At 37.9% G+C, this 12,559-nt stretch overlaps 1 protein-coding gene across 1 annotated transcript in view; it reads right to left on the minus strand.

The window, feature by feature from the left end:
* STAB2 (stabilin 2) overlaps window positions 1-10,824 on the minus strand; it is a 98,038-nt gene extending 87,214 nt beyond the window's left edge. Inside the window, exons 1-5 of the mRNA XM_062589474.1 lie at window positions 10,732-10,824; window positions 6,458-6,591; window positions 5,569-5,684; window positions 1,083-1,168; window positions 198-267 (exon numbers count right to left, since the gene is read on the minus strand). Of these exons, the coding sequence (XP_062445458.1) occupies window positions 198-267; window positions 1,083-1,168; window positions 5,569-5,684; window positions 6,458-6,591; window positions 10,732-10,824 (499 nt within the window). The remainder of the gene's footprint in view (window positions 1-197; window positions 268-1,082; window positions 1,169-5,568; window positions 5,685-6,457; window positions 6,592-10,731) is intronic.
* Window positions 10,825-12,559: the final 1,735 nt, after the last annotated feature.

Genomic DNA, 12,559 nt, shown 5'->3' on the forward strand with positions numbered 1-12,559 from the left:
GAATTCAGCTACTTTGTGAATGAGGAATTGAGCAGCTGTGTATTTTTTTTCCTCTCTTTTGTTGCTAGAAGCAGATAGTAGCTCTTATTGGGAAACTCAGATCCTCTACCCGTTTCTACTATTGTCGCATTGTATCTAAAACCTACTTTCATTCACCTTGTTTTCTCCCACTTCAATAAAGAAAGCTCAGACTTTACCTGGTGTGCAGTGAGGGCCAAATAAATGATCTTCAGCACATTTTTCACAGGCTGTCCCACCAAATCCTTTCTGTGAATTACAGAAAGAAAATCAAACCTTAAATCTCTCATCTATGTCTATATAGACAGAGGCACAGACAGCAGCCTGAAAACAACATATTTTGCTACACAGAAAAATTCTTACAACGTGAAAGCATCAGTTAGCTAATTAGAAATGACTGCTGCAATACGAGAAAACATTAACTAAAGTCTTTGAATGATTTTTTTCCTGAGGTCTTTTCTTTTAAATTTTAGCTCTTCAAATCAAACCAGGTGCTCTGAGCACCAAGTTAACAATCAAGAACAGTAATCAAGCCTAATGCCCAAAGCTTTATTATAATTGTTAGGTTGTATTTTCTGACTATTTGTCATTCTCCATCTCTTTTCACACATTTGCAGAAAGAGTGCTTTCGATGTAATGGAAAGATTAACCAGTAGAGGAGGAAGTAGACCAGACTGATTTTTTTTCCCCTGATCAGTTATTAAGCACTGCATGTGGTACTTTCATCAAATGAACATTACATGAGCATATAGTCCTAAGTATAAGTCCTTTCTAATTAGAGCAAGAACTCGTAAGTAATAGCACATGCTAAAATATATGAACTCAAAGCACCTGTTTCAAGAAGACAGGACAGAAGAGCTCTTGAGTAATATTGCCTGAACATGCTCAACTTAGAAATAACAATGTGAAGTTTAGTACAAACCAAGCAAAAAACTCCAAGCAGATCACCTCTGCTGTTTCTGAAATAATCTTCTTTAATGCATTGATGGAGCATAATATGTATTATTTCTTAGCAGAGATTATATGCTTTTTAAAATATTTTACTTTAAAAAGGAAGGACATACCTGACAGGTGCATGTTCCATTCCCATTTATACCCTGGGAGCAGAGTCCTCTTTTGTTGCATGGTGATGCAGCTCCTCCTGGACATGCTAGAAATTACAATGCTTAAGCAATTAACCAGCTCATTCTGACTTTTATGCTTGCACTTCTTCAGCAGTGGTGAAGGCAATAGAGGCTGTAGGGGTTCAGGTCAGACAAGGAGCTCGAATGATAGCTACTATTTTGGAACTGCCTGAATATCTTTGCCATAAGATTGGCCTCGCTGAGGCCATCACCTCTCTCTTGTACTTCAGCTTAACATAGCTATTGTAATCAAAGGATTGCACGGAGAATAGTTTTCTTATTCTGAAGTACTGTATTGATTTTTCCATACTGATCCACCTCTTTTGCGTGTGCTTTAAAAAAGTTAGCTTTTTTGATAGAAGTGGAGTTTAACTCACCATTTATTCTGTACATGAATACAGCTATAAGTGATTGAAAAATTGCTAAAATTGTGATTACAGACATAGTGCACCATGTGAGACAGTCATCACAAACCTCAACCAACATGAGAGAATAAGAAACAATGACTACATTTTCAAATCAAAATAATTTAATTTTTGGCTGAGATTTTCCAATATTCAAATTTTTACTAAAAGATTATGTATAGAAAATGCATATTACAGTGATTTTTAGTCAAATTGTTCTGTCAGATATTTTTTCTCCTGTAGGGATATCCTTGTTTTTTATAGCTTTGCAGCCTCTCTGTGGAAGCTATTAACTTCCTCACATAAGCAGTTTCTTCCCGTAAACTATCAGCCTAATTGGAGTATCCATTTAGGTAGCATAATCCTAATGCAGGTAGTATCTGAATGCAGCAAACTCCTACTGCCCTCATAGTTTCTCCACTGTACCTTACTGGTAGATCTACTGGTAATAAAGAATCTTGATTTGTTCTGTATGTGTTGAAATTCTTCCTCCTGTTGAGAGGGGCAGCACTAGATTTATGATCCTATTGAGTAACTTGATTCAGGTCTGTGTTTTTAAGTGATAAGGACGTTTTCATGAAAGTGAATTTAATTTGGGTAGAGTGATGAGCACATAAGCGGATCCATATATATATGTACATGGATATATGGATATATATGGATACACACACACACACATAACTAGAGCAAGGATTTTGCTTTATACCAGTCTATTAGTATTTCTCAATTTATCCCTTAATGAGGAGTCTGTGAGGTCTGTTGGATCTGAGTAAGTTTCTTCTGTAAAGTCAAAATATTTACTGATGAAAACTTCAGTTTACCTCATGCATGCTGAAATAAGATGATTTATTAAGATTTGAGATGAAATAATTAGGAATGAGGTAAAGTAATAAATATATTTCTGATCTAGGTAGTAGGTTTCAGCGAATCTTCTTATCTGGGTTTGTGTGATAGTTCTGTCTTATTCTTATGACTGTCAGATGCAAACTGTCCAACTGTTGCTACAGATGAAGTTTGTTTCAGTGAACTGATACATTTATTAAATATGTGCAAATAGGCAGAACACAAGAAAACTCAGCTGATGATAATAAATACAAAGAAAGCATACTATAAAAATTGCTGACAAAGCATTTTTTTGCCTTTGATATTCATTATGCTTTCCCTTGTCTCCACTACCTCTTGTAACTTGTTTTGGTAGCACTGCTGAGAGATAGCTTTATCTTTATCAGAAGTTTAGCAAATTACCATATTGTTTTACAACTTTAGTCAGGCAGATAAAGCACTTGTGCTTAGTCACTCCTCTGCAGGAGGCAATGCTTGGGACTCTGCTCCTAAATGTCAGTAGGACACCAGAGTAACGCTGATCATAATAAGAGTATTTAGAAGTGTCAAGCTCTTTGTGCAGGATGTTTTTCAAAAAATGGTAAAAAGAGATGTTTTCTGCTCAGTTCTCATAGGTGTGATAGTTTAGAGGCCAAATTTTTATGCTGAGCTCAGTTTCTTTGCCTCACAGAGTTTATTATTTTCAAAGTACAACTTTTTTTTTTTAATTTTTTTTTGGATTACTTATCTTCACCTGATTACCTGCAGACTGAAATAGTTGGTAGAATTAAATATTATTATATATTTGATGTAATTGGCTTTTCTCCTAGCCTTTTCTATTCACTTAGTTGTTGTCTATCCTTATAGTACTAATTTATCCTTATTGCCAAGACTGTGCACCACTCAGCTTGCACTCGGGCTTTTCTTTAGGACCATCCTAACATTTGCTTGTAGGGGAACATGAGCAGGGGTAGAGATTAGCTCCCACAGAGGCCCGTATGTTATACATGCTGTGTATATGAGCTCCTTCAGCTTTGGCATCTTTGTTCGGCTAATATGGAGAATATGAAAAAAATTGTCTCTAGTAAGCACCTTTGTCTTCAAGCCAAATAAAACCCCCTACTTTCAGGCCATTTGGCCTCTTGTCAGTTTGGTTGTGCTAGTGCTGTTTTGGACAATGCATATGGATGCTGAAAGTGTTAAAAGGCTGTGTTCTTCTTCTCTGGGGGGAGGTTTTGGGGACATTGCCCTTTCCTGCCCCTGGCTGTAAGCGCCTGTGTGGGGTTGGCAGCTCCCTGGTGGAAGTAGGGCAAAACCACCAGGCCACGGGGTGGGCAGGCAGCAGGCTGGGACACATGGGGGAAGCTTACTGGCAGACAGATGTGACCCTCATCATTGATAATGTTTCCTGGAGAACTAGAACAAGTGTCCTACAAGATACCTCTGACTTTCAGACTTGGAAAATTGCGCTCCTGGCCCTGCTGTGTCTGACATGAACCTGGGGTGGGTTAGCTCATGGTTGGTGACAGAGGGGGTCTGTGCGCAGGAAGAGGGAGGCGGTTTGTGCTCTGGCAATGCTGGAAGCAAGTGTGTGGAGAGGCTGGAGCAACAAGCAGCACCTGAGGCTCTGCGGGCCAGGGTGTAGGGCACCTGCAAAGCTGCGAGGCACGGGCAGGCCCTGGCCTGAGAAAGGCCGATCTCCTGGGGGCTCCGGGCTGGGCTGCGCTGCTGCTCCCTTCCAGGGCAGTGAGGGCGGCTCATGGGGAGGGAAGGGAAGGATGCATCTCTCATTCGCACATGTATTTCAGCACACGCTATCATTTAAGGAAGTTGGGAGTGCTATTTAAGAGGTTATTTTGTCATTGCCATCAGATGCTAGAAGTGAAGTATACTCCAAGTCAGGGATTTTTTTCTCTAGTCTCAGGAAGGACTGGCTTTCCTCTGAATATTTCAAGCGTGCTGTATGCTCTTAGGGAGATTGCGATAATGAAAAGAGCTGTTATCTTCCTCTAAGTGAGAGCAGGAACAACGCTTTCCTCTGAGTGAGACAGGAACAATGCTGAGACCTTGATTCTCAGCAGCTTTGTTTTTTAAGGCCAGGAAGTTTATTAGAAGGAAAAGAGGGCCTCCTTGCTTTCACAGCCTTCTGCAGGGGCACAGGCAAGGTTGGGGTCTTACTGGGTGGTGAACTCTTTTGCTCCCTAGAAACACTGATTGCGCATTGCATGACCTCGCAGAGCACCCTGAGGTTGGCAATGATAATCAGGTGTAGCACTGCCTTTCTACTGCTGACACTTAGGCTACAGTTTGATGGAAAAATGGTATATAATCACAAAAGTAGTTATCTTAAGAGGAGCACAGAACCACACACTTCATACTTGGCTATTTTCCTATAGAAGTAGCATTAAGTTGGATTTTCATGATTTTGGTTTAGTAAATAAATGAGTGTTATTTCAATCGTAGTTTGAACCAAGCTAGAATTATTTTTAACTATTTCATAGATGAAAGGACTTCACAGATTTTGAACCAGACCCTGACTACCCTTAACTAAGGAAGGAACTGCTCTGCCATGGCAGAGCAACTTTGTCAGTATTTTGATGCTCACTTCAGTAGCCTGAAGTACTTCAGGAGTTCTGAAAGACTTTTCCTGAGGAAGGTGCAACTGGAGGAAAGGTGCTCTCAATTACTGCTGCTTGAGAAATGGCCTTTAGCATTTTCTGGACATTTAAAAATTTGGAGGGAAAAAATGTTTCAAGTGGAACTGAAAGAAAAGACCATCTTAAATTGAAAAGTAAAGAAATAAAATATTTAGATCACAAATGCTCTCTTCTGAATCGTAAGTATTTCTAAGTTGTTTAAATTTACAGGTTGAAACCTTTAATTTTTTAAAATAAATCATGGGGATCCTTCCAAATGAGAAGTAATTTTGTAGCCACTGACTGAAACAAATTGATTTGAAAATCTCAAAACCAAGGGGGGGGGGGAATCTCCTGAGTTTCTGGATTTTTTCCATGATTTCATTTTTTAGAAGCATCCCTGAATGTGTTTTTCTCCAAATTTTCTAAGTTCTGGCTGAAGACTGCTCTCTGTTTCTAATCCTATAATAAACTCTGAGGAGCAAGCTTTTCATATAAATGGTTTCTGAAATGAAGAAGAATCACTGCTGTACTTATATTCAAATTCTGTCAAAAGCAGCTTACCCATACAGTCTGGGCCCCAGTGTCCCTGACAGCACTCAGGTTGTTCAAATTCCTTCATACAAAGATGCCGACATCCAGGAAAAGAAAGAGTGTGTGTTTTAATTTCTAGATAATACCTGAGGAAAAGAAGTTGGAGTTGCTTTAAAGTACTTAATAACCTCCTGTGGGGATAAATGAAATTCTTAACTGTCTTATCTCCTTTCAGTGTCAGAAAACAGCACTTTAAATGCAGTCTTATTGATCTGCCTTTTTTGCTTCATTAAAACATATATTATATTGCAAGGTCTAAAAAGATCCTTCAAGCTATTTCTTTGCATAATATATTTATCCTTTTTAATTTCTGCAGTCTACATGCAACAGTTTTCTGTAAGTTTTGATCTGAAATTGTATTTTAAAAAGTTAGTAAATATCAAGGCTTTTTTTAAAAGCTAGGTAAGCTCAAAATAGGTATTTACATTTACCCCCAAAAACTCAATACCCAGTAATTATTTACATTTATCCCCTTTTTGATCTGTAAATCATAAAAGATTTCAGTTTGGTTTTGTGAAATATGTTCCTGTCCTTTCTGCCCCCATCTATTATTTATCATTTTTATCATTCATATTGAGTAATTGCAGAATAAATAAGAAATTTATTTTATGATATCACTCAAGAAGAAAATTTCATAAGCAATCAGTACCAGGGTTCACTTTCTTCTTTATATCATTTGGTGATTAACCTGAGCATAAACGACTCTAAGTGAAACTTGAATTCTGGAGGAGGTGAAGCCAAAGGTAAATATTTGTTAAGAAAATTGCATAGAATAAATCATTTCTAATACAAATTAACATTTTCCAATTCATGGAGAATAATTCTTGTGGTGAAAAGCTTTGACAGTAGAACTAACTACCTGCAATCTGGTATCCCAGTCCCATTCGTAATTTTGGTGTATCCAGCAGGACACTGGGTTTCGAGATTTAAAGAGCAAGGTAGACATTCAGTTTTCATTCGAATGAGCAGCTTTTGATCACATTGCTTCTTCATCTATAATAGGAAAAGAGTAATTAGAAAGAAAGAAAAAGCTTTCAGAGTTGACCTAACTCTGCCCCCAGTGGCATTGCTGAAAAATGCCAAGCTTAACTCAGTTTTATTATTGCTTACAGCCAACATCTTGTTCAGCAGTTACAAACCTCTGGTCTGGGGCTAAATAAACTGCATATTAGGTCTTTACAGTGTGCAGTCTGTGCACAAAATACTTTCAAACACTGTAGGATAAGCCATTCTATGTGTCATATTTCTATTAAGAATGTTTTATCACCAAATGCTATGTTCAGCGTACTTAAAATGCTGGGTTACCAAGGCAGCATCAGCCCATTGAGCATTAATTCTGAAACTGGTTTACAATTGCAAAGCAGGATAGAGAAAGACAAGTACCAGCAAATACCTTCTTAATTCAAAGGTAAAATTAAACTTTAGGTGTAGAGGATGTTGCTCTTTGCTCTGCACACACAGAACAGTAAATGAAGCTTTGTTCCTTTCAAAAGGTGGGTTTCCTATCATCAGCAATGTTGTATCTTGAAGGGTGAATCTGTGGTGAATGAATTGAGAAGGTGGCTAAAAGGAGAAAGGGATTAGGGTATTGTCACAGTGGAAGCTTTGTACTTTGTGATTGTAGAGATAAAGTTTCAAAAATATCTATATACTAAAAACGATCTCTGCTGTCTGCTATAATATCACTCAATCTATTTTAAAGCAAAAAGTCTTTGTCAAACTCCATCTAATGCTGGTTTCCTCTTCTCTCTACTTGTTGAGTGTAGAAAGAAGTTCATAATGCACAAATCATGAGAAATAATCCAAAGCAGAATATGGTCTTAAAAAACCAACAAAAAATAATAAATGAAATTATCAGTTTTGGAGAAGACGCGTTGTAAAGCGTACCACTTTCCTGTTCTAAGATAACCATCTATCTATTGTTTTCTAAACATGGATCCATGTAGATGGTCTTAATTCGCTCAAGCAACATTGAGCATGACAGACTTCCCTACTTGATACAGTGCAATTTAAGTCAACTCACTGAATAGGATTTTAATTAAGTAGTCAATTAAGACAATGGCAAATATGTCTGAATCTTTGCCAGGCCAACATGAGAAAATACTTAATGTTTATCTTGAATAACTCTATCTGCCCACTGTGTATGTGTGAGCATGTGAGTGCATGTGCGCATGTATGTAAGAACCAGTTCTAGCAGCGTGCAAATATTTACATATGTTAATAATAGTCTGGAGGTTTTTAAGTAGTTTCAAAGATTATAAAGCCAGAAGGACAATTATACTTGAAAATAACACAGGGTATTGGAGCTCCTTACATAAATTTTTTTCTTAATTTGATTTGAAAATTGTCAGTTATAGAGAATTCAGAACAAATCCGGGTATGCTGTTTGTGTAGTAATTTGTCTGCAGTTGTCTCACTTAAATTTACAGCCACTTTTCTCTATATATTGAATGATAGGTAGGAAGCTGTTCTATTACTAGATTTACTGCTCACTCCCTATGGATACTTGCAGCTTGAAATCAAAGTACATTTCTTTGTGCAACTAAGTAAATACAGTTTCTTGAATTCCTTGCTATGAATCCTGCCTCCTAATTCTTGATTCAATTCCCAACCCTCCTCTGGAGCCTGCCCAGTTTGCCAATAGCCTTCCTGATCATAGCTGGCCTGTCTGAACTGTTTCAGTGTGCAATGAATTGGGCCTGCATACTCCCAACTCAGTGCCCCACACTATCAAATCACCTACTAGCACTTTGTGCATCAATGTCACAGCAGGAGCTTAAGTTGGTTTGATTTTAAGGGTCTTTTCACAGTCATCACTTCCAGGGACAGAGCCTGTCATGACACTAGAGTGGTTCTGTTGTTTGTATGCTGTTGTTTGTATGTACCTCTAGTAATTCTGTCCAGGGATTCCCACACAGAAGTGTGTGACCCATGTGCCTTGCAGGCAGTATTGGACCTGCTGTGCACACATGGTATACTGCAGCCTCATTGCAGAAGCTCACAGTTGACCTGGGCAGATACACTAATGCTTTGGGCAGATTTCTAGTTGTAGAGCAGCCTAGTAATTCTGGATTTCTCCCCTTTTTTCAGTTGTCATTCATTCAGTGTTTGTGATAGCACCACACTTCAGTAATAAAGATTGTGGGGATGCATCACAGATAGTGATAAGGAGATTAAATTACATGTACTCTGAGGGATGTCACTTGATAACAATCATCCAATTATAAGTACATTCCAAGGTCTATTTACTTGTTGATTTTTAATTGTTATAAATGTACTATTGAAAACTGATTTGAGGCAGAGCTATAGCTGGGTGGTGAAATCTCTTACTGAACTGCAGATGCATTTCAGAAATCTTTGAAATAAAAATGAGACCCTTTTCCAGATTTGGATAAAATTTGGATAGTACTCATTAGAGCACTCAGCAAAGCAGTGGCAAGTGGTGCTGTGTCACGTGGCCTGCCTACCCTCTTGGCAGGACCCAGCAGCTCCAGTTCTTTAGGTTTCAAGTCTAGGGTGGCTGCTGCAGATGCGGGCAGAGCATTGCTGTGGTTCACTTCCTCTTCCAAACTGCCTCACAAGGTGCCAGCATGAGCCAGCTTCAAGCCCATATCTCCTTTAAAGCACACTGCCTTTCAAAACCCTGCTTTTCAGCACTAGTGCTACGGTTAGACAACCCATTCTTAACACACGACTCCTCAGGCACAAACACAATATAAACAGCGCAGTCTGGGCACCTTCACTCCTATGAATATTTCAACTAAGCCCAAGCAGTATGATCAAAGCTGAAGAATCATTGTAAATGCAGAGTGGTTGCTGCTTTATCTGAGTCTTTATCCGAGTATGCTACTTAAGACTTGCTCTTCAGAGTGGCGCAGAGTAAGTCATTAAGAATTTGAGGCTGTAAAAACACTTGGGCTTGTAGGACTTTAAGGCTGAGAAATAAAAAACTGCTGGGTAGAGATGGCTGAAATTATTTCTTTGCAGTATTATTCATCAAAAAGGCACCCCTGCCAGTAATATTCCTCCTCTGCAAATTTTAATTCTTGAAAAAAAAATTTCAAGGAGATTTTTGAAAGACAAAATCTAAATAGATTATACCCTTCTCTCCCTCCCAGATTTAAAAAAGTGTTTGATTTAAAATAGTGAGGTTATTTCCACTTCATCTCATTTTCTCATTTTTTCCTTTTTGCCTTTGGGAAAAATGGAAGAAAGGTGGTTTGTAAATGGTCCTTTTTAAAAGACAGAATAAGATAATGTATTTCCTAGGTCTTGTTTAGATTTTCCAAAGTATTTTTCCATTTAAAAATAAATCCTGAGAGCGAGGATTTCCTTTTTGATTTTTTCAGCCAATTTCTCCATCTTTTTGTCTTACTTTCCCTCGCCTTTTCCAACTCTTTCTCCAGGTTCTACATATGCGTTTTTTTTCTTTTCTCTTCAGAAAGCAGTAATGTAAAGCCTCTTATTGTGAGATAGTTTAAATGAGTAAATGTCTGCATGTCTAATTCCCTGGTCAGACTTGTAACACATTTTCTTCCTCACTACAGCTGTGGTGGAAATGCAATTTGTGAAATTCCACAGATCTGAAAGATTTGTACATGGTATATGCTTTTGGGCACAGGTTCCCCCAAAGTTTACAAATCTCATATTTAAATTTATAACTTTATACAATTACTTTCAGTGGCTAAATTCCATAGCATTTTTCCACCTGCCAAAACAGCTTTCTCTCCTTGTGGTTAATAAACTGGATAGGATTTGCTATGGCAAATTTCTACTTTCATCTTCTGACACATCAGAAATCTAATGGCTTTTTTTGTTGCTTTCTATGAATGCCAACTATGAACTATTGCCAGATTCATCAGTTTTTAGAGACTTTTTCAACATACTCATGACACATCTTTTAAGCTAGATTCTCATCTGGAATAAATAGCTGCAGCTGTGTTGATTTCAGAGGACTGAACTGTAGAACTGTTGGTCTATGATTCAGTATCATACAGTATGAGTGACTATTCTGGTGGGTTTTCTTTCTTCTATAAAAGAAGTTTTCTATCTGAAAACTATTCTCTCTCCCCACTCCATTATGCAATATAAACATAAAAAAATTAATTATTTGAATAAAAAGATTCTTCTTACCTGATCTGGGGCTTGAGATGCTGAACACAAATTCACTGCAACCAAATAAACCATAAAAATGATAAGGAATAAAACAACTAGGTTTTTCTCCATTGTGAAAATCTTGTATTTTTTTCTTTCTTGTATTTTCTCCTTGAGACACGATTAATAGAATTATGACATAAAATGAATGTTTGTTAGAGTTACTACTTTTTCTGCCTTCTTAGACAAATACTTTAAAATGACTCTTCCCTTCTCTTCCTGAATGCAAATGAGTGAAAGATACAGCATATGAAATTTAGACAAGAAAAATTGAAAAATGCAGGGTCTTTGCTGAAAAATTTAACTGCAAAGCTGGATAAAGCTTTCCTAACTGAATGACAGGATATCCTGACAGGGCTCTATTCATTTATCCCTCTCTCTGAAGCTGTTGACATTGCAAAAACAAGGACACTGAACTGTTATGACAGAAGATGTTTTCTTCTTTCAGACAGACATGAACTGAGGATTGGAGCAACTGCTGTTCTTGTTATCATTACCTTTGTTCAACTGATCTTAGGCAGAGTAAAGACTCTCTGGAAGTGGGTTTATTAGTTCTAATAACATAAGTGTCCCCTGAATGGTTCTGGTAGAAATACTACCAAGTTTATCTGAGTAGGCTAAAAGACCACCTTCCAGCTGTGGCTAGCTGCATAAAGAAGTTTTTTTTTCTTTTTACCTTTTTTGTTGCATCATTTTGACTAATTTCCTTGAACTAGTCAGCAGAAAATTAACTCAGCTATGTTGCGTGCATATGATTAGAAGGGATTAGTAGAAGGACATTTTGAGTAGCTGAAAAGAAAACTGTTTCTCTCTCCTCAAGAGTTCTTCAACTCCTTTCTAGTCTTTCACTGCTGCTCTGCTCAGGTTTATAAGGGCAACCGCTCTCATTTCTTAATTAGCTGATAATTAGGCTGCCTCCTGTTTAACAGCTTCAGTTTGTGCTCTTGATGTTATCATTTTCAGTCACTCAAAGCACTCCATAAATGTGTCTTAATACACAGTTTTGTTTTAAAGCTAGTTACATTTCTAACTAAACAGTCCACAGAGGTATGGTGGCTGGAAACCTATTGCTTTCTCCTCACTACTCCCTCGCCTTTCTCCCAAATTTCTATTTATAGCTGGAGCTAGATGTTGCATTCATACTATATTATAAATGAAATATATATGAAATGTAACCTTGTTCCTTGTATCTTGAACTCCATATTATTTTCCTAAAGAACTCTCTTGTGATTGTGATAGATATGTAATATACAAATTTACCTAATTTTGCAGTATAATCAACTGAATACTGCAAAATTGCTTATAGGAGATGCCAAGGCAGGATGTTTCCTGCACACTCATCAGATCCTGTTCCTTTCTGCTATATGATGAGGAAAGTAAATCATTTCTTGCTTATGCAGACAAGATAGTAGCTAGAGGTCAATATGATGGTACATATGGCCTTGAGAATTACCATTTCTCCATTCTGAGGTCAAGGTCTCTCACATTGTTTCAGTACTGCATACAATATACAATCTGGTCTGAGCTAAAGACAGGAGGAATCTCTCAGAACATTAATTTGAATCTGGGAGTAAAAGTTATCCTCCCTATACTGCAGCTGTGCAACCAGCAACAACTAGGGCAGCTTGCCTTTTGCTTGAGTTTGGGCAGGGTAGTTATCTGGACAGGATCTGTGTTACCTGAGTAGAAACACGTTTGCCTGATCCTGCATGTGTCATGCCATGAGCCAACAGCTTCTGTAGCAGCTTGAAGTCAGCAGGGTTTCTTTCTTGCCTGTGGCCAGCTCAGACAGCGCAGTGGTGAAAGG

This window comes from Rhea pennata, chromosome 1, assembly GCF_028389875.1.
Source record: "Rhea pennata isolate bPtePen1 chromosome 1, bPtePen1.pri, whole genome shotgun sequence".
Classification (NCBI taxonomy): Eukaryota; Metazoa; Chordata; class Aves; order Rheiformes; family Rheidae; genus Rhea; species Rhea pennata.